Source organism: Urocitellus parryii, chromosome 3, assembly GCF_045843805.1.
Source record: "Urocitellus parryii isolate mUroPar1 chromosome 3, mUroPar1.hap1, whole genome shotgun sequence".
Taxonomy (NCBI): Eukaryota; Metazoa; Chordata; class Mammalia; order Rodentia; family Sciuridae; genus Urocitellus; species Urocitellus parryii.
Window position 1 is genome coordinate 5,517,615 of NC_135533.1, and position 25,885 is coordinate 5,543,499.

At 55.6% G+C, this 25,885-nt stretch overlaps 2 protein-coding genes across 5 annotated transcripts; one reads left to right on the forward strand and one right to left on the reverse strand.

Annotated features, from left to right (window-relative positions):
* Positions 1-8,924: 8,924 nt before the first annotated feature.
* Smarcd3 (SWI/SNF related BAF chromatin remodeling complex subunit D3) lies at positions 8,925-18,701 on the forward strand. Of its 2 annotated transcripts, none has more exons than XM_026379820.2 (13): positions 8,925-9,567; positions 12,273-12,484; positions 14,253-14,295; positions 15,051-15,173; positions 15,294-15,452; positions 15,646-15,741; positions 15,896-15,997; positions 16,192-16,353; positions 17,233-17,330; positions 17,491-17,626; positions 17,943-18,065; positions 18,192-18,293; positions 18,538-18,701. In XM_026379820.2, the coding sequence occupies exons 1-13, from the start codon at positions 9,490-9,492 to the stop codon at positions 18,589-18,591; spliced, it is 1,488 nt and encodes a 495-aa protein (XP_026235605.1). In that variant the 5' UTR covers positions 8,925-9,489; the 3' UTR covers positions 18,592-18,701. The 2 variants fall into 2 exon arrangements, with proteins under 2 accessions (XP_026235605.1, XP_026235606.1); XM_026379821.2 differs by having other exon boundaries at positions 8,929-9,567; positions 15,294-15,416.
* Positions 18,702-18,778: 77 nt separating this feature from the next.
* Positions 18,779-24,334, reverse strand: Chpf2 (chondroitin polymerizing factor 2). 3 transcript variants are annotated; one of them, XM_026379819.2, is made up of 5 exons: positions 24,259-24,334; positions 22,769-23,245; positions 21,817-22,381; positions 20,970-21,152; positions 18,779-20,289 (listed from the first exon to the last, which is right to left on the reverse strand). In XM_026379819.2, the coding sequence occupies exons 2-5, from the start codon at positions 23,047-23,049 to the stop codon at positions 18,982-18,984; spliced, it is 2,337 nt and encodes a 778-aa protein (XP_026235604.1). In that variant the 5' UTR covers positions 23,050-23,245; positions 24,259-24,334; the 3' UTR covers positions 18,779-18,981. The 3 variants fall into 3 exon arrangements, with proteins under 3 accessions (XP_026235604.1, XP_026235603.1, XP_026235601.1); XM_026379818.2 differs by having other exon boundaries at positions 23,864-24,316; XM_026379816.2 differs by having other exon boundaries at positions 22,769-24,316.
* Positions 24,335-25,885: the final 1,551 nt, after the last annotated feature.

Here is a 25,885-nt window from a genome sequence, read left to right on the forward strand (position 1 = left end):
GTCTCTGTCATTCTTTCCAGCAGACATGCCTTCTGCAAGGTGCACCAGGGAGGCAGCTTGGGGTGAAAGAGAAAACTCAGAGACCTTGAGGTCAGGAAACCCGATTTATAATCCCAGTCCCACCCTGCAATAGTAAAGTGACTTTGGGCATGTCACATGGCTTCTTAGAGCATCATTGTCCTTATCTTTAGAATGGGACTCCTACCATGTGCCTGAGAGAGCATCTATAGGGTCAGACAGGTCACTATGTATGAAAGTGCTTGGTCAACGACAAGGTTCACACAAATCCAAGATCAGGTTATTATTCAGTGGTGACCTAGGCTCGGCTTGTGACATTGTCCAGCACGTGGAAGCATGCTGGAAATCCTAAATGTCTCCGTAGGATTCCCCTACTACACATTTGATTTATCGGAGTCCATCCTGGTGGACTGTGGAAGGCAGCAGGGCTGGGTGAGGGATAAGGCGGGTGGAGGGAGGGGGTGCTGCCATTGTGAGTCACAGGCTGTGCCTCTTGGAGAGGACATTGGAATTTTTGGTAGGTGAGAGCCATGCAGGTTGTAGAGGGAGAGCGCCCTGGACAGGGGAGCGCAAGCTGGAAGGAGAGAAAGGATGGCCAGAACCTCGAATTTCCAAAGAGCCTCGAGGAGGACAGAGGCTGGGGCACAGAGAAGAGGGACAGGAGGGACAGGAGACAAGAAGAATTCAGGGAGCTGGGGTTGGGGACCTTCAGGATCTTGGCCCTTACCTGGAATCAGTTGGGGAGCCCTGGGAGGTGCTGTCTTGTGTGTCCCTTTTTATTTGTATTTTTGTTTGTTTGTTTTGAGACAGGATCTCACTATGTTGCCCAAGCTGGTTTTGAACTCCTGGGCTCAAAGCATCACCAGCCTCCAGCCTCCCAAGTAGCCGGGCACACAGGTGTGCACCACCGTGACCTGTAGTTATTATTCTCTAAACCAACTTTGAGATTTTTGTTGTTGTTGTTGTTGATGATGAGTGAAAACCTTGAACTCCTTGATATCACAGAGCTGCACAATTAGGGACCCAGCAGGTAAGCAGAACAGAGTTAAGGGAACAGACATCTTCATTATTTCGCCCACTTTTCACATTCATGTACACAGAACCATGAATGCAGTTTGAAGCCTCAAGCCTCTGTTTAGAGGACACTGTGGTGGCCATGTTGAGAGCAGGCTGTTGGGCACAAGTTTTGAAGCAGGCCATTCAGAACCTCGGGTTTGGCTGGGGCAGTAGCCATGGAGAATGAGAAGGGTTTGGACTCTGGGTCCACAGCCAACAGAATTTGCCCTGAGATTGGATGTGGATGTAGAGGAAGACAGGACCCCTGGATGATTCCAAGGGCCTGAGCACCTGGGAGGAGGGAAAGAGTGGAATTAAGTTTCAGTGATCTATTAAAGATCTGGGGAAGATGCCGCGTGGACGATTGGATGTATGTGCCTAAGGGTTGGGAGAGAGGCCTGGGCTACAGCGAAAGCTGAGGAGTTGTCCACAGGTGGGTGGATGATGGATGATGTCTCCTGATGACGCCCTCAGGTGCGCCCCCCACCCCCGGCTTTGAGAGGGAAGATGAAGAGCTGTACAGCTGAGGAGCCTGGGAAAGGGGAGTCTCAGAGGCAGCAGGAAAGCTGAGAGAGGGGAGGAGTGTTCCTCCGAGGAGAGAGGGACCCGGTGTTGTCAAATGCTGCTGTTATATAAGCAAGACGAGTCCTGGGAATTGATGGTGGCATTTGACAACATAGGGGTATCCGGGGCCCCAATAGTGGCATGAATCTTTGAGAGGTGCACCTGTTGGGGTAGAGATTGGGAGAGCAGTGGAGACAGCAGATGCAGACAAGTCTTTTGAGAAGTATTGTTGCAATGGGACAATAACCTGCAAGATAAATAGGATGAGAAGAGCTTGGGAGGAGAATGACGGCCCTGTGCATGCTGGCAAGAAGGATCTGGGGGAGATGGGAGTTGACAGTGCCGTGATGAAGCAGAGGACTGCTGGAGCAGTGTTCTCAGGCACACGAGAGGGATGGGGGCTAGCACACCCGGATGTCACCAGCTTTGGGCTGAAGCACCCGTGACCCATTCGCAGGAACAGGGGCATGGTTGCTGATAGGTGGAAGGATGTGGATAAGAGTCTCTTCAAGCTATTTGTAAGCTTCCATCTTCCCAGAAAAAAGGGCAGCAAGAGCACCAGGGGAGTGGGGCCAGGTTGGAGGCTAGAGGCAGAAGATGAGAGGGGAGCGGGACAACTATGCACATGCTGAGGAGAGTGGATATGCTGGGCAGTACAGGCCGGAGAGTGCCTGCGTCACCAGTGAGACCCTCAAGGACATTGTGCACCTTCCCCAGGCCCCATTCTTGTGCAAGGAGGAACAGGTGAAGCTGGATTTAGTGCCTAAGGGAGAGAGTCAAGGGTATCTCCAAGGGAGGTTGAAATGGCAAATTTTATGTCATGTATGTGTTGCATTAAAAAAAAAGAAAAGACGAGCGGGGGTCGTAGCTCAGCGGCATAGCACTTGCCTAACAACTGTGAGGCCCAGGTTCCATCCCAGCACAGAGAGGAAGGGGGGGTGGGGGAGAGAAAGAAAGAGAAGACCTGTGAAGGAGTGAGGAGTGGGTGCCATGAGGGCACAGATCATCAGAATGGCCAGAGACGTCCTAGGAGCCATAGCTTTGGCTGTGGAAGTGGGGTCAGAGAGAAGGGTGCATGGGACCCTTCCTACATGGAATGAAATGCGAAGCCAGGGGTTTGGAAACAGGAATGAAGGGCAAGGAGGGTCCCCACCCCATCCTGAGGCCACTGGTAAGGAGACCTGGAAAAACAGGTCCCACCAGGAGAGTTCAGGGGGGGGGAAGCAGGTCCTGGGGGAGCTGCTTCTACTATGAGAAGATAAAGGGGCCACTCACAGAAGAGGTGGAAAATATTGGAAATTTAGTTTATGATTTTATGAGAAGGGTTTGAAGAGTTGGTGGAAAATGGAAGCAGAAGCAGGGGTACATAAGGCTATCTGGGGAACAGCATGTAGGCACAGCCTGTTGGGAGTCTGGGGGTAAAAGGCATCGTTAGATTAAGTCTGGGGCCCTGGAGGCCAAGCTGTGACAAGGTGAGGCTGAGTGTCAGGGCTCAGGGCAGGCAAGGTCTAGGCTGCAGTGGCAGGCCTGAGCCGCCTACCCTCGACTCCTGATGGAGCCACAGGTCCGGGAGCCAGGGCCACCAGCTGCGTCCCTGGGTGTTTGATTTATAGATCCACTGCCTATTGCCATTAGATTTAATTTTTCCCAAAAACATTTTTAAAGGAAATTAAGATGGATTTTCTTTCCTTCTCTATTCAGTTTTCTTCACTCAGTGACATCTCCAGCCACAGAACACAGTGGCTGGCTCAGAGAGCTCAGAGCTCTGAGTGCCTGATCAAATCAGTAGCTGAGGCCAGTTCTGTCTCACAAGTACTCAGAAGCTTCCAGAGGGGTGAGGCAGACATTAGGCCATCAGGAAGATGGCCAGGTGAGGTGCACAGGAGAGAAGCACTGGAGGTGCTGGGTTGGGGCTCCAGTCGGCCAAGAAGAGGCCCAGGCCAGGGTACAGACAACTGGAAGAAGGACAACTGAGGGGGTCCAGGCCCAAGCAGGGTGGGAGAACCAGGACAGGGCCTGTGATGGGAACAGCACTCCATACCTTTCCAGCGTTCCTGAGGGTGGATGGAGCAACAGCATCCTCAGTTCATAGACGATAACAGACATTCCCCTGGGAGGAGGTGGCATTGCTAGGGCCACAGAACTGGGCACAAGTAGACACCCAGGCCACAAGACGCCACCAGGCTGCCTCCCAAATCTGGGTCCTCAGCTCCCCAGCAGCCAATACAGTGAAGATCCAGCCAGTTTCTATGGACAGATCAAGGGGCAGGTATGGGTAACTCCCTCGAAGGCTTAGGCACTCCTTGCCCTTCACTCCGGTTTCCAAGGAGATTGAGGGTTTTAGAAGGGGAAAGGGGACAGTGCAGGGGGCTGGGGGGCTTACGCAGCTCCTCACCCAGGAGGCCAGGAGAGCCTGAGTTCCGTCCCAGACTCCCAGAGGAGGAAGAGAGCTTTCTGTGGGGTGGCCTTTCAACAGCCCTGTGTGTCCCGAGGCCATGCCTCCCCCTTGTTTTGGCCTGGGTTTCAGCCACATCAAAGCCCCTGACTCCAGCCAGACTTGCCAGGTGTTGATCCAGAGGCAGCTGGGTGGGGAGTGAGGATGGCTGTGTCTCATCCCTTCCTCCACCAGCCCGTCAGTCACTGGATATCCTGCCACCACCAGGCAGAGCCATGCCTGGGGTGGGGGGTTATGGTATCCCTTAGGATCCCATAGAAACCACCCCACATCCTCACGGAAATGGAGCCAGACTGGGTAGCTTTTTTTTTTTTTTTTTTATATAGTGCCATAAGCTGTTGGGCGTGACCTGCTCCAAGAAGACCACCTAATTAATGGTGGCTGTGAGGGGAATGAAAGAAAACTGGCTGTGAATCCAAAATGTGCCTTCCCTCTGGGCCAGCGGGATGCTCAGAGCCCCAGAGGCCGCTCTGCGCTACTCCTGCGACCAGCAGCTTCAGCTCCCCGATGTTTGCAGTTCATTGTGTGTGCGGTGTGTGGGGTGGGAGGGGTGTCAAGGAGCATCCCATTAGACTGAGCAAACCCACGCAGGCAAAGGGAGAAAGGACGACTGTTCACTCAGCTAACCTTTATCATGCACCTGCCCACCACGCAGGAGCCCGGGGACCCCACGGTAAGGTCTTTCCCTGATGATAGGGACCCACGATGTGATGGTGAGGGATCCACGGAGGTGTGTGGCAAGAAGCAGAGAGTGACTCTGAAGAGAGGAGGGGGGAGCTGGGGGGTATCCCTGAGGACCTCGCTGAGGAGGGGGCTGATAGCAGGGCCCAGGTTTCACCTGGCGGTAGCACCCACTTGCCATGGAGATGCTCCCTCACTTCCCTCCCGGCCTTAGCTTAGCTCTTGTCTGCCTTGGTCCCTTGCAGTCCTATGGAATCTTTGGATTTCAGAGCAGGAAGGGCCCTGGGAATCTTGTCGCCAAACCCCTCCTTTTACTTCTGAGGAGGCAGGGAGATAACAGCCACTCGCCCAAGGTCACACAGCTATTTTGTTGTGCTATTTTTTCTTTGTTGTTTTGCTTCTTTCTATCATATTTGGGGTGTGTGTGTGTGTGTGTGTGTGTGTGTGCATGCCTGCACACGAGCATTTGTACGATTATGCAAAAATGACATGGAAAGGCAAGTCACACAGAGACTGCCCCCTTCAGAGTAGCAGAGGTGTCCTGGGCACAGAAACATTCTGACACAAACAGGGAGGTACAGGGCTCAGGCAGGGGAAGGGCAGTCAGCAGGAGGACTGTGATGCCCCTAGTCTGATCTTTTAAACACCGTCTGCTGGTGGAGGTTGGGGTGCAGGGTCCCCTCCCCCATCTCTGAGGACTGAGCCCGGTACCCAGGACTAGCCAGAGTTCCCTGGGGGCCTGAGACTTAGGACAGGCAGGGAGGGAGAGACAATCCAACTCTGAGCCCCCTGCATGCCCAAGAAGGTGGTGGGATGTTTGTGACCAGAGGAGAGGTGGGGGGTGGACTTAAGGATGGGCCAGATCACAGAAATCAGGGGTCTTTGAGAGCTCCAAGTGGTCTCTTCCATACACACACACACACACACACACACACACACACACACCCTAATTCGTGCGGGTAATTTTGTTCCTCTAAGGAAAGCTTTATTGCTGGGTCACCGGGAAAGCGGACAGGGTATAGGGGTCTCTCCCAAGCTGTCCTTTCTGCCTCCAGTCTGGTTTCCTTTGTTCCTCCCCCTCCCTTCCTCCCTCTCCCCTGCCAGCTTCCCTTCTCTTCTTCCAGCCTCCCTACTCCCGTTCCCCCTCCCCGCCCTCTCCTCCGTCCCCCCACCCCAGTCGAGTCCCCAAGTGGGACCTCCACAGTAGGCGGGAGGGCGGGACTCTGGCTCAGCCGGGCCTTGGTGGCCGTCTTCCCGCAGAGAAGGAGTTAAATCTCTTCCCCGCATCCCTCCTCCCTCCTCCGCCTCCCCCGGCCGCCGCCGTGGAGTCCTGCAGCTGGGCCCTGGGCTGACCTTCACCGGGAGGGAGGCCACAGCGCGCATGCCCGAGTCCCGGACCGGCGCGGGCGGAGGGCGGGCGGCGCGGGCCGGCGGCGGGGCCCCAGCGCACCCGCCGCCGCCCGCTCGCTCCGGCACGGTGGGGGGCGAGCGGCCGAGCTGTCCCGCAGGCCGCGGCGCATCTCTCCCTGAGCGGGGAGCGGCGCTTTGCCATTTGGTGCTGGTCGTGCTTCTGCGAGGGAAGAAGAGATGGGGGGACGACAGGGGGGACTCCGGCTCCGGGCCGCCGCGCAGCCGTCCCCACCCGGGACACGCGCACTGCTTGCCCCGGTGCGGCCAGCGCCCTGTTGGGCTGGAAGGAGTCTGGGTTCTCCCAAGTCCCCTTTTCCCATCTGTCTGGAGCCCTGAGCAGCAGCGTGGCACTGCCCAGCGCCCTGATGGGGCTGAACTTTTAGGGACCTTGGGCCTTTGTGAGAAGGGAGTCCTGGCCTGGACCCCCACACTGGTGCCACCCCTGCGTTCTGGTGGGAAGGTTTCCAGGATACGGTGTTCACACACCCAAGGCCTCGCTTGCTAAAGCAGCAAGCAAACTTGTCTGCTGGCAGATGCCTTGTGAATAGGGCCTCTGTGCATTGGACGCGGAGGTGGCCAGGGTGTGCCTGTGTGCGAATCTATGTGGCTCCTTGTCCCTGTGGTGCCTCCTTCAGTGTGCAGGCCTGGTGGTGTGTGCTTGGGGGTATGTGCATGCAGTGTATCTGTTGTCTGTGCAACACAAGAATGTCTGCCAGTGGGTGGTCAGGAGGGGGCTTATCTAGGGATCTGATTGACACTCACTTACCTGTTCCTTGGGATTGGTATCCACATAGTCCTTGGTATAACCACCTCAGGGAACCTCCTCCACCACCAAGACCAACCCAGAATTTCCCAACCCCCTCACAAAAGCTAGGTGTCTGCCTGCTGCCCTTCTGTCATCCCAGCTGCCCCAGTGGGGGTCCCAGTCCCAGTCCTCTGCTGTCTTCTTTCCCATAAGGTCTCTCCAAAAGTTGAGAACACTAAGCTTTACACAAAATCTATATGTGTCTAACCCCACGTCCAGAACCTCCATGGCCTGTGGTTTCCCAGGTTCCTGCTAGAAGCCCCCAGTGGGAAGCTCTGATGATTCACGCCTTCAGGTAAGTGGCAGAGTACCAGCTCTGTCCACTGGCCTGTTGAGCTTTGCAGGCATCCTTAGGCTTTTGGTGTTGTTGAGCCCCTGAGCCCAGGAATGGAGGGAACATGGGACCAAGATGAAGTTGTGACCTCAGGTGCCACAACCAAACCTAACACACGAAGCACAGGGCACATCAGACATCAGTCCAATACCAATTCATGGCCAGAATAGCTGTGGTTGGTCATCTGGAATGAAAAAGATCTGTGCCCAAGAGTGCTTGCAGGGAAAGCTTCTGGAAGGAGGTGGGCCTGAGCTGGGCTCTATGGGTGGGTGAAATGAGACAGGCAGAGAGCAAGTGGAAACACTGCAGGCAAAGAATTGCAAAAGGAGAGCCTCTGAAATAAGAATGAGTAGGGGGTAAAAGGCGAGCCGACGGACAGGGGATCACCCTCCTCCCCCAGGTTACCTTCATGGTCTGTGGCTGATGGAAACAGCCCCCCCCCACCACCCCAGCATGGCCCAGTCTCCCAGGTGCAGGGGTAGAGGTGTTGGCATCCTGGACCAGATGCCCTTTCTGACCTTTCAGATTGATAGTGGGTGCCTGAATGGGCAGAGCCCAAGGAAAATCAGGCTGCAGAAAACACTTTTTAGTGGAACATTCCCTCTGTACTTTGTCCTGACTTCGAAGGCATTCTGAAGGGTCATGCCCCCCTCCCCAGTGTAATGCTAGGTCTTCAGGGCTCACCTTCAAATAAGTGTTCCAACAAACTCTTCCAGGCATTACCCCTCCCTCACCTGGATTCTGACACTGTAGACCCAGCAAGCCTATAAACTTGACCCACTGTTGTCCTGCAGCTCATGGGCTCCTCCTCCAGAGGAGGAGAGAAGGGCGTGGCTTTGGGGGCAAGGACCGGCGGGCTCCCAGTCCCGGGATCGCAGGATTTGCCCCTCCTCCTTACTGTCCTTGCTCCACTCCAGGGACTGCCAGGTCCCTTCACACCAGCCCTTTCTGGGGCTCCCACATCTCCCCACCCCACACCCCTGCTTTCTTTGGGTCTTGAGGTTGGCCCCACCGTACCCAGATGCCTCAGCTCCTCTGGGTCCCCACCCCCACTCCCAGGCCACCAAGCCCTTCTTGCCTCATTCTTTCCACCTACCCACCCTCCCCAACTCTGGTCCGTTCCTCACACGTTCTCTTCCTGTTCTCCTGAGCCCGATCCATGTCCCTTTTTCGGAAATGCTTCCCCTATTGCCCTCACTTTCTCACAGAGAGGCAAACAAAGGCTCGCAAACCCAGAAATAGACTCACACAGAGCTGAAAGACACAGGCCGTGTCCTGCCCCACACGCACGCGCGCAGCACTGGAGGCTGTCGTGGAGGGAGGCACACAGACGAGGCGTTTGTGCACGCACATAAACATCCACACCCACAGCCACCGCGCTGTGCCACAAAAGGGTGCGGACACACCAGGCGTGCGAGACAAGGGCACACACATCTGCGGGCGCTGGGGAACGCCGCCTTCCCGGGCACACCCACCGCTGCCGGCCCTGGGGCAGGAGCAAGGCCTCCTCCGGGCTCGGGCTCCCCCCGGATTCCTTCCAGCGAATGTTTCCCTACTTGGCCTGCCAGGTCTCTGGGGAAAGGGCCTCAGAAATGCAGCAGGAGCCACTTGGGGGAAGGAAGTTGGAACTGGCTGTTCCCTGCCTGGCCCTGCCGGCGAATTCCCTAACCGAGAAACTATTTGTGGCGAGAGCCCGGTGGCCGGCGAGCCCCCCGCCACCTCCCTGACGTCCCCTCCCCGCGCCGCCGCCCGCGGCCCTCGGGCGGCCTCGGCTGCAACGCCGCTGCCCAGCGCCGGGCTCGTCGGCGCGCCTCGCCGCTTATCTGAGCTGTTTGGACAGCGCGGGGTGCAGGCGGGCTGCTGTGTCCCCGCCGAGTCCGCAGGCAGACCCCGGGCCGCCGGACTATTTCTGTCTTATCAGTGCAGGAATGCGGCAGCCGCGGCGGCGGCGGCGGCGGCGGCGGCGGCGGCGGGCGGGCGGCGGCGGCGTGGGCCGTGGGCCGTCAGGGCAGCCCTGAAGGGGCCCCCTCCCCACTCCGCTCGAGTAGAAGTGTGAGAGAGCCCAGCAGGACTCAGAGGGGAGAGTTGGAGGAAAAAAAAGGCAGAAAAGGGAAAGAAAGAGGAAGAGAGAGAGAGAGAGTGAGAGGAGCCGCTGAGCCCACCCCGATGGCCGCGGACGAAGTTGCCGGAGGGGCGCGCAAAGCCACGAAAAGCAAACTTTTTGAGTTTCTGGTCCATGGGGTGGTGAGTGGGGGAAAGTTAGCGGGGGAGGGCGAGCGAGCTGGCTCGGGCTGAATGGAGGGATGATCGGGAGGGACCGCGAGGGCGCTCCCGCTCTCCCACCCCTCTGGTGGGGGCGCCACGGCCACGGCCCAGCCCCGGGACTGTGCCGGCGCCCTGGCATCCGAACACGTCGTCAGGGCGGGCTGGGGATGGGCGCGCGGTGACGGGGAAGGGAGGCTTAGGCATGGGCTCTTGTCAGGGGAGGAGGGTGGGACTTGCCGCCTGTCCCCCCCAAGTGGGGGGTCCCCTCTGTACCCGACATGTTGTCTTCAGTTCTTTTCCTGGTGGGCCCAGATACCCCTGCCCTGGGGGTGGGGGTGGGGTGGGGGACTGTGTTGCCTTGTCCCTGTTCATCCGTTGGGACAGTGTCACTCGGATTGTGTCTGGGGAGCAAGAAGCAGGTGACCCTGGAGGCACTGCCAACGAGAGCTCTGGCTGAGTATAACTGCTGCATCCCAGCAGGAGGGCTCTGGGGCTTGGTCATGGCCTCTGCCATCAGGGTCAGGGAGAGGCCCACTCTAGGAATGAACCCCAAGAGGTCTGAGGGTCCCCTTGTCAGGCTCAGCCACCAGAAGCTGATGACCTTAACACTTCAAAGGTGTGAAAGAACAACTCAAGTCAGGGACATGAGGCCTACAGACCAAAGGGACAGCACTGCACACTCCCACCACAGGCAGACTGAGAAAGCACGTGGGGAGACTGAGGGAGCCTGGGGACCTAGAGGGATGGAGGACTGAGCTGAGTCAGTAGGGGGCCAGGTTGGGAGGGCTGTAGGAAGGGGAGAGGCAGGGGCTCCAGGACTGTGGATGGGTGAAGGGTGTGGAGGCAGAATCAGGTTTACCATGGCCAAATTTGGTTGTGACCTCAGGAAGGCACCTTCTCAGTGAGAGAGACTGAAGTTCCTAGAATATTGGCCGCATAGGCATGGTGCTGGTGGCTGGTACAGTCCCTGGGGGCCCTGGGAGCCTCCCTCTCAGGGGCTCTCCCTAAGTCAGTCAGTGTCTCTGGCCTTGATGGATGGGAGAGCAGCCCATAAGGAAGAGGGCTTCCCTGAGGCAGCCTGTCCTCAGTCCCAGGAGTCTGGGGATGGGGTTGGGGGGCTTCCCAGGGTGTTTGTGTCCTAACCTTGTTGTTTTGGGGAGTCCTTTAAAAGGCCCATCTAGTGGAGAAAGGGATCTGAATATGAAAAACTTGGAGCTTTGGTGAGCTCACTCCCAGTGCCCCATTTATGCTAGTGGGGAATGGCCAAGTCTGGGCTCTATTCTGGAGGCTTGAGTGACAGGATCAGGTGGGGTGGGGGAGGCAGACACAGGTTCCACTGTGGAAGAGATGGGCAGAAACAGCTGCTGGCTGGGGGTGGAGGGTGTTCGGGTGCAGGAAGAGAAACACCAAGCCCCAAGCCCAGGGTCAGGGTCAGGGCTCTTCCATATGCCTGAAGGTGACATGGTGGGGTTAAATGATATCAGGGCCCACATCATTCTCTCCATAATCTCCTTCCTGCTCCTTTCATCCCAGTCCCAATCCCACCTCCCCTTACTGTACAGCTCCTGAACCTTCCCATTCCTCTCTTCTTTCTGGGGTTTGGACAAGTGGGGTCTTGAACACCTCACTTGGAGGCATTTATAACCCATCTAGACCCATCTGACTTCCAAGGGGAAGTGGCAAGGGATTACAACCTGCCTATCTCCCTCTCCAGGGTCCCAGAGGTTCCCTATTTCTGCTTTCAAAGGGGTGGAGTGCAGAGTAGAGAAAGTATGGGATGTCCATCTCTGATCTAGGCAAACAGGAGCCAGAGAGATGCTCATGAAGATCTGGGCCTTTGACTCACCCCAGGCCCCCTGGCAACCCACTCCTAGCCCAGTTTCCCTCATCCAGAGAAACCTGGCAGGGGTCTCACTTCAGCCCTCTTGGGTGCCCTTCCCCTGCCTCCAGCCTTCACCCTGGAAGAAATTAAGGGGCCAGCCTAAGTCCGTGATGCCCCTGGTTGTGGAAATTTGGAGTCAGCACAAGGGAGCAAGGTTTGAGATTGTGGAGCCAAAATCAGGGAACAGAGGAGAGGAGGTGATATGAGGAGGGGTGAGAACTGGAGACTAGGAAGGAGGGAATGGGAAGGGGCGTAGCTGAAGTCAGAGGAGGAAGCTCAGCCCCTAACCTCAACGAAGCACCAAGAGCAAAACCCCTGGCCCTCAGGAAACAGGGGCGGTTCAGGGGCTGCCTTTCACAGGAGCAGCGGCGTGACCTTGGCGAGGTCGCTTTTCTCCTTGAGCCACAGTTGCCTCATCTGTCAAGTGGGGATGAAGGAACTTGCTCAGTCTGTCTTGCAGAGGAGCAAGCGGATGTGAACATCCTTTGAAAGGTTGAAAGGCGCCATTAATATTCATCTTCGCGGTACCTTCCGCAGATCCGAGGCTCGGCAATGCCCTGGGCAATTGCCTGGCTTCAGTTAGCTTCCTGCAGCAAGACGCCGAACCCCCTCCGCCGAAGCCGCGCGGATTCCCGCGCCCCTGCCCCTCCCACCCATCGCTCCCACCCATCGCTCTGCGCTCAGGGTCACGAGCCCAGGGTCTCGGCGAGGGGCGGGGACACCGGCTCCGGGAGCCTGGGGCCGGGGACCCAGGTCTGACCCACGGGTGCCGGTTTCTGCTTCACCCCCGCCCCACCCCCAGCGCCCCGGGATGCCGTCTGGAGCCCGGATGCCCCACCAGGGGGCGCCCATGGGCCCCCCGGGCTCCCCGTACATGGGCAGCCCCGCCGTGCGACCCGGCCTGGCCCCCGCGGGCATGGAGCCCGCCCGCAAGCGAGCAGCGCCCCCGCCCGGGCAGAGCCAGGCACAGAGCCAGGGCCAGCCGGTGCCCACCGCCCCCGCACGGAGCCGCAGGTGAGTGCCCCCCCCCTCACTGAGGGGCGTGCAGGGCTGGCGGGCAGGACCCGCAGGTGGGCGAGTTGCGGGTATTGGAAGCCGGAGGAAGAATGGTTAGCAGGAAAAGAGTCTTCCTGGGTCCCATGCCCTTTGGGGAGGTGGGTTTAGGGGGCACTGGGTCTGGATCTTTTGTGTGCCCATGAAACAGGCTGCAGCCGTCTGCAGCCAGTGCCCCTTGTCTTGCACGCGCCCCTAGCCCTTCTCCTTGTCGCCTACGAAGTCCTTCTCACCTCCCTTACCCCAGGTTGTGGTTGATGCTTCAGTCTTGGGGGCGGGGAGGGGAAGTTGGCAGTAAGACTGAGGGTAGAGCTTTAGCTGTTTCCCAAAGTGTGGTTCTTCGCTGAACCTTCCTGCCCCCTCCCTGGCTGCGCTTTTCAGAGCCCACTCCAAATCTCAGTCGGAGTCTCTGCCCATGTGGGTGGAGCCTGGAGATTCGCTCTGGGTGGGTGGTCTCTGCCGAGTCCTTCTCAGGTGTTTCTTAGGCACTCCAAGGCTGAAGCGCAGCCTTAATTCGACCTCAGGACTAGGTCTGACCCCAGGCCACCAGGGCCATCCCATTTACTTGTCTGAGCAGTTGGGGCACCTCACAAGCCCCTGATGGCTCCTGGCAAGACAGATGCCCCTTTGGGCATCAGTATTTAGCCAAATACACATGCTTTCTTTTGCACAACAGATGGATTCCTATAAAAGGTGTAATATCAATTTTACCTCATTATTATTTTTTTACACAAAGGAAAATTCACCATTTATAGGAACCCCATGACAAATTCTTTTGCAAAGGGAATCACCATCTTGTATAGCAAATAATAATTCCCAGATTTATCTTGTATAAATGGGGAGTTTCACGTAGACACTTTATTTCGAACAAATCAGACTTTTGATGAGTTGCTTGCCTAGCCTTCCAATGGATTCTGGATAGGGAGGGGGCAGTGGGTGAGAACACCACAAGGGGGCAGTGTAAGCCATCGGCTAGGCTGCTCTCACACAACCCATGAGGGTTTTCTGGGGTGCTTGTGGGAGTCAGACACAGCTAGCTGGCTGGTCAAGAGTCCAAATCCCAGTTGCTGCCTACCCCATCCAACTTAGCTTCATCCCGAAGTTATACCCACATGGGAGAGCATCCATGCGTGCCCCACCTGTTCCCTGTGGATGTGATATATTCTTTGCCCTGTTGGCATGTGGTCCAAAGATAGGAGCACCGTGGTCCCTTCCAAGCCTAGCACCCTGGGATGCAAGTCCAGTTTTACACCATCACCTCCTGCTCCAGGAGCAAGAGGAGAGATCACCTCTTCTCCTTACTCTAAGCTCAGGCCTAGTGGCTGTGCACCCCTGCTTAGAAGGAAAGGCAGGTCCTCAGAACCTGTACTTTCTCTGTTCTGCCTTCCTTACTCCCCAACCTGCTTCAAACACTTCAGCTCCCATGTTTTGGCAGCAAACCCCTACCCCCCCACACACATCCTCCTAAGTCTGAATTTTTCTGGTCTTGAGGATGTGGTGGTGTGGAAGGGGTTCCCAGGACAGAAGAGGAACAGGTCACCCCGATTCCCAAGAAAGGACAGAGCATCAGCTGCATGAACCATCATTGTAGCCCCTCAGGCGGACAGACAAGCGGGCTGTGGGAACCCCAGCCAGGCAGGCGGAGATGTCGGGATAATTTAGCAGGTGGCCTCGTTACTCCCAGATCTGTCGCCATGGTAACCTGGTTTTTTCTTTAAAAAATGTACAGTGCCAAGAGGAGGAAGATGGCTGACAAAATCCTCCCTCAAAGGGTGAGTGCCTTTCACAGCAGCCTCCAGCCCACCCCCACCCTCTGCTTCTCCGCCCTCCCCTCCCCCTCAAGAGAGCGCCAGCGTCAAAGCCACTTTCACTTTTTTGTTTAAAAAGCTCATTAAGAAGTAAGGCTCCCCAGGCCAGAGGGCTGGGTGGGGCATAGGGAAGGAGTGAGCCACGGGGGTGCAGGGGAGGCAGAACACAGGGCCAGAGGCTTAGGGGATTGAGTACCAGTGGTCTGAAGACATAGAAGCATGGGACAAAGAGGGGACAAGAACCTGCCAGGTGGTATGACAGGAACAGAAGGTGACCAGAAGGCTTGGGCATCGTAGAGGGACCCAGATGGGTGTGAGTTAGCACAGTTGAGATATCAGATGTGGGGGCTAGTGAGGGGTCAGGGCAAGAGGTAAGAAATGATATCCCCTAACTGTCTTAGGAACCCCAGAGTCCCTCGCCACTTTGCAGGGACCCAAAGGTAGCTGACAAACTAGTGCCTACAGGGTTGCACAGGTGCTGCCTCCTGGTGATGAGCTACGTGGATCCCCCTGGAGAAATGACTTTTATCCCCACACATGGAGACCCCTCCCTCAAGGCTGAATATTGGAATGCTGGGAAGAGATCCTATTCACACCCTCAAAATTCCAGGCCCTGAAACCAGATGGCTCCCTCCACATCCTTTGTGCCCTAGGATTGCGACAGGTTCACATTTCCTATTACACAATTGGCTGAGCCCTGTTTTGCCTTGCTCCTCCAGATTCGGGAGCTGGTTCCCGAGTCCCAGGCTTACATGGACCTCCTAGCGTTTGAGAGGAAACTGGATCAAACCATCATGCGGAAGCGGGTGGACATCCAGGAAGCACTGAAGAGGCCCATGAAGGTGCCTTAGTGTGGGGGTAGGAAGAGGGCTCTAGGTGCTGTGCCCAGGATAGGGAAGCAGGGTGGCCCTAGGGTGCAGACACAGTGCCTTGGTTCTGTACTAGACTCTTTATTTCTACAGCAAAAGCGGAAGCTACGTCTTTATATCTCCAATACTTTTAACCCTGCGAAGCCTGATGCAGAGGATTCTGATGGCAGCATTGCCTCCTGGGAGCTGCGGGTGGAGGGGAAGCTCCTGGATGATGTACGTCCTGGCCCAGGTCTCTCCAGGTGTCCTGGGGTGGGTATGGGCTGAGTGGAGAACAATTAGATATTTATGCTAGGGGCTGGGGAGTCAGCCCTGGTTGTGGTGGGTGGGCCTGGGGTGAGTCTAGAGGGCTGCCTCTTACATGCTGTCTACCTGCTGCCAATTTGGCCCATTCTGCACCCATGGTCCCTGTTCTGCCCCCACGGTCCCTCTTCCTCTTTCACAGCCCAGCAAGCAGAAGCGGAAGTTCTCTTCCTTCTTCAAGAGTTTGGTCATTGAGCTGGACAAAGATCTCTATGGCCCTGATAATCACCTCGTTGAGGTAAGACAGATTTCTTCTGCATTTGAATCCCCACTCTCCCACAGGCCCAAGGCCCTGAAAAACATGCACAGATTTGGATCAGGGAACACCCTAAAGCCCTAGCCCCACCAATCTAGATGGGCCTGTGAGTGACCCAAGTCTTCCCCTTGGACAGTGGCACCGGACGCCCACAACCCAGGAGACAGATGGGTTCCAGGTGAAGAGGCCGGGGGACCTAAGTGTGCGCTGCACCCTGCTCCTCATGCTGGACTACCAGGTCTGTGCTCCTCCCCACTCTACAGATACCACACAGCCTCTTGGGCACATTCTGGTTCTCTTCCTTACCCCTCCTTCTCCAGGAGCATGTTTCCAAGGAGCCTCATCACCACAGGCCCCAGTCCCAAGCTGCCTGCTCCTGAGCTCTTCCCATTCCTTCCCTTCAACCTAATTTTCATGGTCACCTTTTCCCAGCCTCCCCAGTTCAAACTGGACCCCCGCCTGGCCCGTCTGCTAGGGTTGCACACACAGAGCCGCTCAGCCATTGTCCAGGCCCTGTGGCAGTATGTGAAGACCAATAGGCTGCAGGACTCCCACGACAAGGAATACATCAATGGGGACAAGTATTTCCAACAGGTAACCTCTCTCCTGAACCCAGGGATCTAGGAAGCTCCATCGGGGGAAGCACCTCTCCAAAGGTAACGACTGCCCTTCCTGCCAGGTCACAGCCACGGCCTTGGAGCCAGGAGGCCAGCACCTAGCACAAGCTCTTTCATGAACTAGCTCTGTGCTACAGCCAATCCATTTAGTTTCCCAAAGTCAGGAAGATATGGAACCCTACAAGGCCAACAGCTTTCTGGAATGTAATATTGTTGACACTAGGAGTTAGGATCCCTGGGTTCTAGTCCTGGGTCTGGACTTTGGCTAAGTTACTTTGCTATTCTGCACCTTGTTCCTTTCTTTGAAGAAGATTACATTTGTCCCATCTAATCTACTGAGTAGTTTGGAAAATCAAATTGTTGCAATGTGGGATCTGGCAAAAAAAATCTACCAAAATAGAGTACTGTTATTAATGCATTTTAAAATAAACACAGCAGATAAACCTGAGGAGTAGAAATAGCAGTTGATGTTTATTGAGCACTTACCATGTGCCAGGCATTGTTCCAAACACTTTGTGTATATCGATTCACTGACTTCTCAGGATACCCTATGAGAAACCCATTCTAGAAATCAGGACACAGAGGCCTGAGGTGTTGAGCAAGTAACTCATTCAAGGTCACACAGTACACAATAGAGGCAGGACTGATATCCCTGCAGGCAGGCTGAGGGTCCCACATAATCCCATCAGAGTGCTGGTGACTCTACCTCCAGCCCAGTCCCATCCCCTTGAACATCAAGGAATCCAATCTGCTCTCAGCCTCTTGGAACTTTTCCAGGATGAAAAAATCTAGAACCATAGTCATAATTGCTTCAAGCATACAGAAGAGTGATCTTTCCCCAACCACCCCGCTTCAGATTTTTGATTGTCCCCGGCTGAAGTTCTCTGAGATTCCCCAGCGCCTCACAGCCCTGCTATTACCCCCTGATCCGATTGTCATCAACCACGTCATCAGGTGAGGTGGCCCCACCTGGCTCCTTAGACCAGGGAATTGGCCCACTCCTGCCTCCCTCCCTTCCCCCATCTCTCCTACCCCTCCCAGCACCTGCCCCAGCCCTGGGCCCTGAGCCTCTGTGAGGACCTCCTGGATGCCAAGGACTGGACTTCCCTGACAGCGTGGACCCATCAGACCAGAAGAAGACAGCATGCTATGACATTGATGTGGAAGTGGAGGAACCACTGAAGGGACAGATGAGCAGCTTCCTCCTGTCTACGGCCAACCAGCAGGAGATCAGTGCTCTGGACAGTAAGGTGGGGATTGAGCCCAGAGCTGAGGTAGAACACTGACCCAGAGAGGACAGAGCACACTCAGAACAGACCAGCATGTGGGCCTCTGAAGAGATAAGGGATACATGGCCCTTACCTGGTACTTGAAGTCAACCTTATTCCACAGATAGCTCTGGCCACCCCCACCCTCTCTGGGACTTGAGGAAGCAGGGCTGAGGGACTGTCCTTCACAGAAGCAGCCAGCCCCTCCTTCCTCCCCTTTCCTCCCTCCCCACCCTCTTCCTTTTCCCATCCTCACTACATCACCATGGCCAGGTGGAAATCATCTTTCTACCTGTAGATCCATGAGACGATTGAGTCCATAAACCAGCTCAAGATCCAGAGGGACTTCATGCTAAGCTTCTCCAGAGACCCCAAAGGCTATGTCCAAGACCTGCTCCGCTCCCAGAGCCGGGACCTCAAGGTGAAGAGGGAGACTCAGGGAGCACTGGAGTGGGAAACAAGCACATGGGGAAAGACTATAAACATTGTACACTAACTAGGGGCAGGTAAGGGACGGGGCTCAGGGCTGACCCATGCTCCCTCCCAGGTGATGACAGATGTGGCTGGCAATCCTGAAGAGGAGCGTCGGGCTGAGTTCTACCACCAGCCCTGGTCCCAGGAAGCCGTCAGCCGCTACTTCTACTGCAAGGTAAGGAGCAGCCCTTGCACTCGAGGCTTCCTGTTCCTCTGTTCCAAAGGAAATCTTCCTTCTCACTTGGTGGGCCTTGCTGTTCCCTGTGGTGATACTTGTCCATCCCTCCCCCACCACCACCACCATGCAATGGCCTCCCTGTCCCAGACTCTCTTCCAGGGCAGGGTGCTGGGTAGGTAGGCTGTTCTGATCACTCACCAGGAGCACTGTAACCCTGCTCCTGCTCCCACCTCCTCTAAAGATCCAGCAGCGCAGGCAGGAGCTGGAGCAGTCGCTGGTTGTGCGCAACACCTAGGAGCCCGCGAACGAGCACCACTTTGGACCAGCACTTGGCCCTGGGCTCTGGCCTCACCCCTCTGCCGCCTTGTGGGGCAGGGAGGACTGGATTAAAGGTCATTCACCTGACAGCACTGTGTGGTCATTGGGCACTAGGGAGAGATGGAAAATGGGGTGGGAGAGGCAATGGGTGCCTCCAGACAAATGCCTCACACCTTTCCCTCAGATTCTTCTTACTCCATCTTCCCTAGACCTAAAAACAGTTTAGCAGAAGACACTTTTAATAACATTTTCTTATTTTAAAAAATACAGTAACAAGCCCTCCATCTGTCCATCACCTTGCCTTGCCTTGCCTGGGACTAAGGCAGACATGGGAAATGTAGGGAGGGCAGGGCCCCAGGAGGGAGTGCTAAGTGCTGTTGGCTTGCTCCTGCTCAAACAGAGCCATGGCCAGCTGGGCACGGCCCCCCAGCCCCTCCAGGTTGCTGAGGCGGCAGCGGTGGTAGAGTTCCTCGCTGAGCCGTGGGCTACAGTCCCGCAGAGAGAACTTCTGCACCAGCCCTGGCTCTACGGCTCGAAAGAGGTGGAGCCCTGAGAACCGGAGGAAAACGTCCATCACCTCCAGCCCCTCCAGGGCTTCCTCCTCTTCCTGGCCTGCCAGTTCACCAGCTAAACGGGCGCGGGCTGCCAGGTAGTCGGCATTGTAGAAGCAGCCCTCTGCAGATGCCTGCCGGTCAAATCTGCCCCCGATGGAAGACCCCCGGGAAGGATCTGCACCAGGAGGGGATGGGGGATCAGGGCCAGCCCCTGGGGGTCCTGGGGGTGATCTCTGTGGTGACAAGGCGGGGTTGAACTCCTGGAAATGGACTGGAAAGAAAGCCTGCCACCCAGAGATGGCATTCATACGACAGCGATTGAGGACTTCAGGACTAGGCCTCGTCCACACAGTGGTGAGGAAGAAAAGAGTGTCCACAGGGTGCTTCTTGGAGACCACGTCCATGAGTCGCACCTGGGAAGGGGCCTCTGCTCGCACAGCTAGCCAGGCCAGCCTTGACCCAGGATGCCGTCGCTCTAACTCAGCAGCCGCAGCCTTCACTCCCAAAAATGGATCTGGGGCCCCACGACCACCTTCCCGGGGCCCGTAGACCAGCAACAGGGTGAGCAGTGCATGCTCTCGAGGCTCCAGAACATTGGCTGCAAAGGCCTCGAGGAAAGCAGGGGCTGCAGCAGCTTCAGCCACCAGGAGTGGCAGCACCAGCTGCACGCGGGTAGCCTCAGTGACATAGGGCATAGGCAGGATTTCCACCCGGCTTAGTGGCCGCAGTAAGCTGACCCTGCGAGCCAGGGCCCGTCGGTGTCCCCGCTGAGTCACAGCTTCCAACAGCAAGTCCAGCGTGTACTCCATGCCCCGTGCTGGGTCGAAGCGCCGGTAGCCATTGAGCAGCCGCTGCTTCTGGAAGCGCAGGCGGGGCTGATAGCGCCGATTGAGCTGCTCCAGAGCAGTGTCCACAGCATCACCCACGTCAGCCCTGCTAGCCCCCTGCAGCGGGCACTTGGGAGCCCCATCTGCACAGGAGAAGGTATGCTGCTCTGTGAAGTAGTCCCAGCCCAGCACCTCAAAACGAGAGTGTGGTGTGAAAGGGGCTGGGAGCCCAATGGGCCAGCTCAGCCCTGCCTCCCCCTCCGGAGTCAGCGCTGTCAGGTTCCGGATCTGAGCCTAGGTTGGAGGGAAGAGACCTCAGGTTAGTGTCAGCTCCAGGATCCTACCCGGCACCAGCTGCCTGGCTCTAGGATTCCAACAGCTGAGCTCTGGTAGTCACCTAATCCCTGGCATATAACATTCTCTAGGTACAAAGTGAAAAGGAATATAAATGATACCCACCTTATACAACTGCTATGAGGAGGCAGAATGTGTGCTTTGCACAGGCCAAAGCATCTCAAAATGCAAAAGCTTGACAACCTTTCTATCCCATGCCTGGAGGACTCACCACCCCTCTATGACTGAACTCTTTCTCACCTATACCCCACCTCTAATGACCCCACATTCAACTAGAGAATCCCTCTCTTTTTTAGCCCTGGATTTTTCTGTGGGCACTTTTAGAGGTTCAGGAACTTCTGGGTTTTTGCCTCTTTGGAGCTAATGGTTCTGCCTGATCCTGAGTTCACCTCATCCAAGTTGTTGCAGAAGCTTACCCTATGATTGCCTTGAACCCCCAAGGACCCCTGTCTCTGTCATTGTTTTAAACTTAGGCAAAATCAGCCCTTCCCACCTTACCATCAAATGCGGCCCGGCCCAGCCCCCATTCAGCTGCCCACTCTCAGTAAGCCTGGACACCTCTGGCTCCCTCAGACCCTCCAGCTATTGTCCTTGGGACTCCCTGTTCTTCCCCAGCTTACCTGCAGTTGCTCTATTTCACTATAAGCCTGCTCTAACTCCAGAGCACTGAAGCGTTTGTGGAGCCGGTACATGAGGGTGCCCTCGGAGACAGGATGCACAGCAAAGGCACTCAGAAAAGCCGAGCTCCCCTCCTTCTCAGGGTCCCTATTCTTGGCCAGTTCAAAGGAGCGATACTGCTGACCCTAGAGGGACAAATCAGACTGATCAATGCGGCATATAAAGCCTGCTGTCCCAAAGCACCCTTTGCCACTCAGCATTCACACCTTTACTGCAGATGCTTTAGAGCAAGCCGAAGCAGGGGTCCTTCAGTGGATCCCCTGACCTCAGTTCTTACTCTCTCTGCCCACATTGGGAATCAGAAAGCAAGTGGGCAACTAGGGACACCTTCTTCCAGAAACAATCCCACTGTTCTTCAAGGGAATAAAAGCCGCAAGACAGAAAATTCTGCCAATACTTTGCCTTGAAGGATGACCTGCCTCTGGGGTCTTCTGCCCTTCTCCAGTAAGACAGCACTGCTCTCTGCACTGGAAAAGGGCTCTTCTCTGTAGCATGGTCACCTTTAGGACATTCCCACATTGTCCCTAACTGTAGTGTGTGTGTTGGGAGACAGGCAGATGGGGAGGATTGGTGAGTCTGGGCCCCTTTTTTTCCCAGGGATTCCTAACAAGATGCACTTCTGATGGCTCCAGGATCTTAACAATACCAAGGGTGAGCAAGAGAATGCTGAAGGGACAGGCCAGGGACTGGCAAGGACAAAATGAGGGCCTCTAACACCTAGCCTGGAGAGCAATCACTCTGTTACCACCAACTCATTAGGGACTAGGACTGACTTGAAAGAGCAGTCACCTGGTGCTGAGAGACACAGCCGACACCCAGAGAGTCGATGAGGCAGCGGCCAAGCCATTCATCAGGTCGGGCACTTAGGATGTCTCCTCGGCAGCCATCCAGATGTGGCCGCAGGCGAAGCAGGAGACTCCGTGACAACAGGTAGCCAAAACCCCCATGGCAGTACCGGGCCTGCTCGCCTGCGCCAATGAACTCCTCTGCCCGGCCCAAGTATAGGTCTTGATTGATGCTAAGGTGGCCAGCAAGTGCTGCCAGGCGGGGGGCCTGCACATAGGTGTCATCCTGCATGATGAAGAACCAGTCGTAGTCAGCCCCAAAGTGTGTGTGAAGGTGGCGTAGGGTCTCTGACATGAGCCAGGCAGGCCGCTCGTCCCCATGAGATACCACCTGCATCCCTGCAGGTGCCCGGGCCCCTCGCTGACCCGTGAAGTACAGTAACCGAGGGAAGTGGTGGGCCACTGTGCGGTTAACAGCCACAGCCAGAGTGGACAGTGTGGCTCGGGATGTCAGGACAGCCACCAGCAACCGCTCACGAGAGCCCAGCTCTGTCTGGATGTACCGTGTCCTGTGGAGAGACCAGCAAGCAGGAGTCAGCTCTTCACCCTCTAGGGATACCCCTAGGAATGAGTGAGTTGGGGATGAGGAAAGAGAAGAGAGACACCTCTTTCCTCATCATTATCAATTAACTCCTAGAGTGAGCATTCACTGACACTTGATTAATTGGGTGAGGGGGTCTACTCGGGGGGATTAGAGCAGTTGTGCAACTTCTGCCCTGTTCAAATCAGTGGACGCTAATTTAGTACCAATAGTGAGATATTCTTAGACCTGAGGAGGGAAAAATAAGACAAAGAATTACTCCAAGCTACCTCACACTGAAGCAGAGACAAGGACTTACATAGCAACCCAAGACCAAGGCCAGTGTTGGGGAACTGCACACACAAATAATCCTCACCTGAGTACCTTCTTGTAGGGCTTGTTGGGATCCCTGTAGTAGGGGACAATCCGGGGTTTGAAGTCTTCATCGCTTTGGTCAGGCTGAATTCCTGAGTCTGGATTGTGCAGCCCTCCTGGCTCCCCCACAGCCTCTACACAGGGATCTTCTCCCTCACCCTGAATCCAGGAAACCCGCAGGAGACTCAGACTACATCCAAGAGATAGCCCTAGGATGAGGGGAAGTGCTGGCCGGAGCACAGCCAACAGGGAGCTCAGTCGCATGATGGCAGGCCCTGCCATGTGAGTGCCCCAGGGGCACAGCCTCTACGATCAACAGGTTGATAGGCACAGGCCTCCAGCAGGCTACAGTTTTAGCCAGGAAACCCAGGATCAAAGAGATCATCAAGAGAGCAAGGTGTGTAGGCTTCCAGGTTCAGCATCCCCAGGAAAACTGCCACCGGTTTGGTCTTCAACCACCAAGGTGCTGGATCTACCCCTGAGCAATGCATATGTAAATGATTTCACTCACTACTAGAATGACAATTTGTCTCCCAGTAGAAAGGGGAAGAAGCAAATTTCAATACTGCTAAAACCTAACCCCAAAAGGACAATACTAGACATGCCTATAGACTGGCCCAAGTCAAGAGTTGGTAACAACTGATAAGGAGTTAGGGAAAAGTACACAATCCATCAAAACAAAGGCCCAGCCAGAGAAGTCTGCCTCAGTGACCCTTTCCTGAAGACTCCCTGGCCTCTGCACCATTTCCATTTGAGATACAAAAGGGACTGCTGACACCAGGGAAGGAGCCAAAGCCTCCTTCTGCCCCCTCCCTACTGTTGAGCAAACACAATGGCCACAGTAACCCCTGCTCCCCGTCCGGAGGGTCAGCCCACCCAAATGAGGTGGCTGGACACGGTGACTCAGCACTGAGGCCTTAGCGAAGCGCAAGGGCTGATGAGGCCATCTTGCCGGGTATTCTCGGCATCACAGCTGCTGCGAGGCCGGGCCGCCCACCTTCCTGAGGGCCCACCGCGGCACTCTCGAGTGGACAAGCGGTCCGCTGCCTGGCTTTACCGGGGCCCCGAGACCAATCCAAGCCAATCAAACGCAAACCGTGAGGCGAGCAGCGGCCAGGGAAAGGCCAGCAGAGGCTCGGCTGCCTTCCACGGGGCCGGCCCGCGGCGACCACGGCAAGAAGGCCCAAGGCGCGTCTCAGCCGTTCGTCTCAAGTCAAAAATAAATCGCCTCCGCCGCGGGGCTGCAGTGAGGGGGTCCAGCTGGTTTGTTCTGGGAGCCGGGCGGGCGGAGGAAGGTCGCGGCCGGGAGAGGGGTACACAGCCGGTTCTCGGCCCGGGACGAGGGACGCCAAGCCCCACGGGAGGGGCCCCTGCAGCAGGGAGGGGGGCGGCGGAGGCTGGGTGGAGGTTGACAGGTCCCAGGCGGGGACCCGGAGGGGGGCGGCGCCCCGCACGCTCCACGGGGGCAGGGGCCGAGAAGGGGGAACAGACCCCAGTGCCTGCCGAAGCGCCTGCTCCGCCGCTGCAGCCGCTGCCACCTCACAGCCGGCCCGCGGCTTCCTCTTCCGCTGGCTGTCAGTCAGCCGTCTCTATGGTAACCGCATCCGGCCTCTCGCTCCGCCCGCGCCCTCTCTATGGTTGCCCCACAGAGCAGCGAGGGCTAAGGGGGCGTATGCGGACGCTAGTCCTCGCGAGCGCTCGCCTGAACTAGACATGCCCTTGCCCTTGGTGAACACGGTTCTCCCGGTCCGCCTCGCCACCCCAGGTCCATACAGCTGCTTAAGAAATGTTTGTTGTCAGCCTGAGTTCCGGGGTTCTCGATGGCTCCGTAGGAGCTGACCATTGGTGGACGAGCTGGCCAGTCCTGCCTGCAGGGCTGAGAGTTAAGCAAGGCAGGCATTAAACATTTTGGGGCATACCAAAAATGAAACAGGTATAAATCACAAATTGTGATGAATACCACTGCAGAAAAGTACCAAAACAGGGAGAATTAGACTGGGAATGCTGAGATCCAAAAGTTCAGTAAGAGTTGTCCAGACACAAAGCAGAGTTCCCCAGGCAAAGAACAGAGCACAGGAATTAGTGAAGGGAACTAGAGAAGGGAATTAGTGAAGAAAATTGGGAAGGATGGGGGCGGCTAGAGCCTGGTGATAGTAGAACAGACCAAGATGAGGCTACAGGGAAGGAGGGGTCTTCAGCTGACCACCGTGGAATCCCAACCAGGATGGCACCTTTCCTATGGAGCAATTTGGAAAAGTATAGGAGCAATTTTGTTGTCAAATGGCGGTGTTGGGGGAGAAGGTCGATGTCTTGCACATTGTAAGGTAGTATCACAAAACTGTCCTAATCCCATACAATGTTCTACTCAGCATTCATGTAAATGAAAAAACTGGTTTTAATAATCGGATCCTTACAGCTGTTTTACATATAAAAAACAAAGTAGTTATATGGGTTTGTAAAATGTGCCAAATTTTAAAGGAATATAACTACCATATGAATGGAAGGCAGACTACTCTGTTATGTTCATGAATTTGCTAAGAGCTCTTCACCATTTTGGAGAACTTCATCACCAACAACAATGGCACCCTGCGGAGAATGCATTTGTACTGTCACATTCAAAGTGATCTCATGGATAGGTCCAAACATCCTTGTACTGGGAATTAAACCCAGGGGTGCTCTACCACTGAGCCCACAACCCCAGACCTTTTATCTATCTATCTATCTATCTATCTATCTATCTATCTATCTATCTATCTATCTATTTATCTATCTATCTATTTATTTTGAAATATGGTCTCACCAAATTGCTGAGGCTGGCCCTGAACTTGCAATCCTTCTGCCTCAGCCTCCTGAGTTGCTGGTATTATAGTATGGCACCACCACACCCAGCAAACATCTACATTATAGAGTATATTGAAATAATGTTACTAGTTTATAAAGGATTTCTTTTATTTTTTATTTTTCTTTCTTTTATGGTTAAGAAACTAATTTTCTTGAAATTGTATAGTTAGGTTATATCATCTAGGAACTTTGTTTCAAAATAGTAAAGGAAGTGTTAGTTTAAAAAGTGGCAACAGTAGGGCTGGTTAAAAACACCATTCTACCAGTATATAAGATG

Bases quoted from the DNA above. Each gene is read 5' to 3' on its own strand.
- Smarcd3 (XM_026379820.2), top strand. From the start codon at position 9,490: ATGGCCGCGGACGAAGTTGCCGGAGGGGCGCGCAAAGCCACGAAAAGC. The intron at 15,453-15,645 runs GTGGGTATGGGC...CCTCTTTCACAG, and splicing joins GTCTCTCCAGGTGTCCTGGG to CCCAGCAAGCAGAAGCGGAA. The intron at 16,354-17,232 runs GTAACCTCTCTC...ACCCCGCTTCAG, and splicing joins GGGACAAGTATTTCCAACAG to ATTTTTGATTGTCCCCGGCT.
- Chpf2 (XM_026379819.2), bottom strand. From the start codon at position 23,049: ATGGCAGGGCCTGCCATCATGCGACTGAGCTCCCTGTTGGCTGTGCTC. The intron at 22,382-22,768 runs GTGAGGATTATT...GTCTCTCCACAG, and splicing joins CCCTACAAGAAGGTACTCAG to GACACGGTACATCCAGACAG. The intron at 21,153-21,816 runs GTGACTGCTCTT...TTGTCCCTCTAG, and splicing joins GCTGTGTCTCTCAGCACCAG to GGTCAGCAGTATCGCTCCTT.